Source organism: Tachysurus fulvidraco, chromosome 2 (genome assembly GCF_022655615.1).
Source record: "Tachysurus fulvidraco isolate hzauxx_2018 chromosome 2, HZAU_PFXX_2.0, whole genome shotgun sequence".
NCBI lineage: Eukaryota > Metazoa > Chordata > Actinopteri > Siluriformes > Bagridae > Tachysurus > Tachysurus fulvidraco.
In genome coordinates this window covers 17,799,823-17,804,822 of record NC_062519.1, presented here as the reverse complement: position 1 = coordinate 17,804,822, position 5,000 = coordinate 17,799,823, and the positions used below count along the sequence as shown (strand labels likewise).

At 39.7% G+C, this 5,000-nt stretch overlaps 1 protein-coding gene across 3 annotated transcripts in view; it reads left to right on the top strand.

Moving 5' to 3' along the window:
• Positions 1-5,000, top strand: part of cacna2d3 (calcium channel, voltage dependent, alpha2/delta subunit 3) — a 45,808-nt gene that overhangs the window by 31,346 nt on the left and 9,462 nt on the right. For all 3 annotated transcript variants that reach the window (XM_047810513.1, XM_047810512.1, XM_047810514.1), the window contains 6 exons: positions 1,931-2,014; positions 2,104-2,175; positions 2,280-2,341; positions 2,454-2,521; positions 2,790-2,835; positions 4,171-4,268. In XM_047810513.1, coding sequence (XP_047666469.1) covers positions 1,931-2,014; positions 2,104-2,175; positions 2,280-2,341; positions 2,454-2,521; positions 2,790-2,835; positions 4,171-4,268 — 430 coding nt within the window. The remainder of the gene's footprint in view (positions 1-1,930; positions 2,015-2,103; positions 2,176-2,279; positions 2,342-2,453; positions 2,522-2,789; positions 2,836-4,170; positions 4,269-5,000) is intronic.

Here is a 5,000-nt window from a genome sequence, read left to right as displayed (position 1 = left end):
GACTTGTGCAGCGAGTGGAGCAGTACACACAGAGGAAAGCATCCTCACCCTGTAAGAGCTCACAGGAGCTTCACATGGATGACTAGATTCACTGTGATTGACAGGTGAAAGAGTTTGCCCCTCCCACCCAGAGAGCACAGGCTGTTGTTGGTGTGTTGGATCCCAGCCATGGTCTCTTCCGTACAGTGGACATCCTACAGGCTTCCTACAGGGAGATGCTGGAATAACACCTGATGTGTGAAATATTAAGAAGAATGATGAGCGATACACAGACCGTGTGAACGTCTATTCCTGATTATACAGTTAACAAATCCCCGATTACTGCACCTAATACTCATACAGGGGAAAGTCCTGTGCCATGACAAGCTGGGCGGATGCAGAGGTGCATGCTGGGAGTTGTAATTTTGTAATGTGAACCCTTTTCCTTTGATGTATTGCATGCAGGAGTAAAAGCTCCTTCAGGTGCCTGCCAGGCCTGAGCTGAGAGCCGAGGTAACCACAGAGACCCTCCTCTCCTCTCCTCTCCTAACATCCGGTCACTGTGTGTGACTCTGTGTGTGTGTGTGTGTGTGCGTAACTGTGTGCGTCTGTAACAGTGTTAGTGTTTTAGCCACGGTATTTGTGCCGCTGTGTGCATACAGTATTGTGTTTTGTGCAAATCACACTGGCCGACGCTCAACCATGCTGAGTGTGTGTGTGTGTGTGTGTGTGTGTGTGTGTGTGTGTGTGTGTGTGTGTGTGTGTGTGTAGAGTGAGTGCATAGACAGTAAAAACTGTAACTGTAGTGTTTGTCTCTGCTGATCATCATGTAGATTTTATTTATTATTTAGCATGACTAGCTGTGTTTATTTATTATTATTTTTATTATTAGTCTATAAGATATTAACATTATTGTAGTAATATGTACAGTTATTATTTTATTTATGTATTTCGTAGTTATATTATAAAGTATGTTCACACTAGCAAGGAACAAAGCAATAAAAAAAAATTATGCAAATTAGGTTGAAATATTAGGCTGATGATTGGCTCAGAGAGATTCCATGACCGGGTCACTGAAAATAGCTGAAAGTCTATTTTATTCTAATAATGAAAAATACATATAAAGTAAAGACAATAATCAGAGCTGTGGTGTTGTGATGAAGCAGAGTTACTGTTACCATCACTGTTGATTGTTTTTCTTTTACAGCAGGTCTGAAGTGTTGAATTTGTCTCACACACTATTCATTCGTCAGCGAATATTTAAAGTTTTCTACACAAAATTAGACTTTTTATTCTGTTCATATCTTCTTTTATTTTATTCCTCTTCTTTCACTGTAATTACTGAGAGTCCATAAAGTGTAAACTCCTCCGTCCTCAAGATGTCAGGAAACATGTTACACAAAGCTCTGACAATGGAGACTCCTTCCAATATTTATACACCAGCGGTATTTATACACATTTTCTAGACTACGAGACACATTGGGTAGCAATCACTCCAGATGTTCCAGAGTACAGAGACCAAACTCATAAAACTCAGACAACAGTTTGTGTACAGATGTTCCAAAGGTGAACATAATGGAGATCTGCAGAAAAAGAAACTCAAATTGGTTTAATGTGAATTTAAGTGACCAGGTTAAGGAAGTAGGTGTGATTTATTAGTGTGTGTGTGTGTGTGTGTGTGTGTGTGTGTGTGTGTGTGTGTGTGTGTGTGTGTGTGTGTGTGAGATTGGGGTTAAAATCGGCCCCTATAGGAGAACAAATGCATCTCCTTCTACTTACATCCATCTTGTTCCATCTTGTGGGCATCATGTGACTCTTGAGATCTGAGATTTGTTTTGGTTTGCTTTGCTTTTCTCCTTTGCACGCTTTCATTATTAAACTGTTCTTGTGTGTGTGTGTGTGTGTGTGTGTGTGTGTGTGTGTGTGTGTGTGTGTGTGTGTGTGTGTACAGTACCAGAACGGTCAGAAGAGACGGAAGGCCCATTACAGCAGTGTCGACCTGTCTGAGGTGGAGTGGGAAGACACGGACAATTATGTACGGACTTATGTATTAACGTATAAATGTGTAATGTATAAACGTATAAACGACGTTCATTCTAGACGCTGCCGTGTTTTCTGCCACAGCTCAGGAACGCCATGGTGAACAGAAAAACGGGAACCTTCTCCATGGAGGTGAAGAGGACCGTGGATAGAGGGGTGAGAGCCAAATTCACCAAAGACACGTCCCTCACCTGAGCAGAATATATTTTCCAGGTGCTTACTTTAGGTATCTTTAACGTACGCTTCTTGCCTTTCTACAGAAACGTGTTCTGTCCATGCACAATGATTACTACTTCACTGACATCAGAGGAACTTCATACAGGTGAACACACTCTTACTGTAAATCCTCTAAAATAGATATCATGATCTTATGTTCATTAAATAAAGTGTGTGTGTGTGTGTGTGTGTGTGTGTGTGTGTGTGTGTGTGTGTAGCGTTGGTGTGGCTTTGTCTCGAGGTCACGGAAAGCACTTCTTTAAGGGAAATGTTTCACTGGATGCAGGTAAATTCAGCTTCCTTATACTTTACTTAGTGTCTCTGTTCCTTATTCACACAATCTGTCAGCATGTTTTATGCAGTAACGATACGCAGAGTGTGTAAACATCTGCTAATCTTCTCGGTCATGAGTTGAAGCGAGCTTTCGTATAGCAGATTTAATCATTTACAGTACATAAGTACACTGCTCCAAATCTACCAGTATATTTAGGTGTGTTTACTTTCATGAGTGTGAGAATGTTGATATGTTGAGACCTGTCTGTTTCCTGTGTCAGGGCTAAGGGATCTGGACCAGCCGGGCGTGGCTCTGGCAGACGAATGGTAATATACGTTCGCTGTAATTATTCAGAAAGGATAAATAATTGATAAATAAAAGTCCACCATGTCCTCATGAGTCAGATACACATCACACAGTATGAAAGAATAGCTCTATTCTCACTATATAAGAGTTCAATATAATAGGTTAAGCTAAACAGCTGCTTATATACAGCAGTCAATTAGCAAAGTCTGCTAGAATGCTAGTTAACCTTACGTTAACTATAATCATGCTAAGCAACATTAGCTAATCTAGGCAAGAAAGCTATCTAACTACAGCTCTGTGTTAATGTTAAGGTTGACTAGCAAGCTACACGACATATGCAAATTAGCAAGGTATTTTAAGCTAATGCTAACTATAATCATGCTAAGCAACATTAGCTAATCCAGACAAGAAAGCTATCTAACTACAGCTCTGTGATAATGTTAAGGTTGACTAGAAGCTACACGACATATGCAAATTAGCAAGCTATTTTAAGCTAATGCTAACTATAATCATGCTAAGCAACATTAGCTAATCCAGACAAGAAAGCTATCTAACTACAGCTCTGTGATAATATTAAGGTTGACTAGCAAGCTACATGACATATGCAAATTAGCAAGCTATTTAAGCTAATGCTAACTATAATCAAGCTTAGCATGAAATATTTTGAGAGAAGTATTTTGTTAGCATGCCAATTATCTTAGTTTCCTATCAAGCTAGATAACTAGCAGTATGCTAACTATAACGATACTTAGCATGAAACACTATCTGTAGTTATACAATATAGTAAAAATAATAAACTCGTCTAGATGATACAGCTAAAATAAATAGAGTATTGTGCTAATAATAAAGTTAAAATCATGCCAACTGTAACAATGGCATATGTTTGTATGATATGTATGTAACTTAGCAAACTTTGCTAATATTAAGCTAACTATTAAAATTATTTAAAACCCAAATTTTATTCTTTTTAAATAAAATAAATTCTCCTCAAACTCGTGAAAGGAATTCAGCACTGCATTGTGCTTGGTAATTAGCTAGCGAGTGTATTACACAGACACGCACACACACACACACACACACACACACACACACACACACACACACACACACACACACACACACACACACATGCACACGCACACATACACACACACGTTTGTCCTTCAGCAGGGAGGACACTGAGGATCTTACTGTCCTTCTTTTGTTCCTGGCTGTTTTTATGTGAGGTGATTAATGACGCTGCTCTGTATAAGTGTGGGGTCAGTTTCATTATCTGTAAAGTCACAGCTAATTTATATTTTTGCCTTCACCGTTTTGCTGGAGCTGTTACACACACTAACGTTTGGTCTTTGCAGGACGTACTGCAACACTGACGAGCATCACGAGCATCGCTACCTGACACAGGTTCAGGCCATCAAACTCTACCTGACTGGCCGCAAACCGCACCTCAAGTGTGAGAGATCACAAACTCTTTAATATTTCTGTGTCTGTGTGTGTGTGTGTGTGTCTCTGTGTGTGTGTCTGTGTGTGTGTGTGTGTGTGTGTGTGTGTGTGTGTGTGTGTGTGTGTGTGTGTGTGTGTGTGTGTGTGTGAATAATGAATTATTGTGTCATGACAGTTTGGTTTTGAAGTGGACATGTGCTGATCATTTTACATGTAATGTTGTTCAACGTCACAGAAACAGTTTAGTTCCTGCTCTCACTTATGTAACAACAGCTATAAACAGTTCTGAACTAACTTTATAAACCCTTCTAATGAGCTTATCGTGTTACTGAGAACCTCAAAGGAGTTGAAACTCCGAAAAGTCAGAAAACCTAAAGTCCTATCTTTTAGTCTGTCAGGCAGCGAGCGCTGACACTGGAGACTCCTTCACACATCATACACAAACATCTCTTCACAGTAAACCTCACCATATCAACCTGTACACACTTCCTATAAATATTTCATAAAAAAATAGAAAATATTGATTTTTTTTAACGTTCTAAGTAAAAGTCTGAGTATTAAGTCAAACACAAACTGAAGGAAAGTAGAGACGCAGAACACCGTAAGCTTCTTCGGGCTCCGGTGTATCTCTGAGTGTCTTTGAAAAGGAACATTGTTGTTTTATTGGTTTCTGGATGCGTTAATGTCACAGCGGGTGTTTGTGATTCGCCTCAGTGATCGTTACCTCGTCCTTGTTACGCGC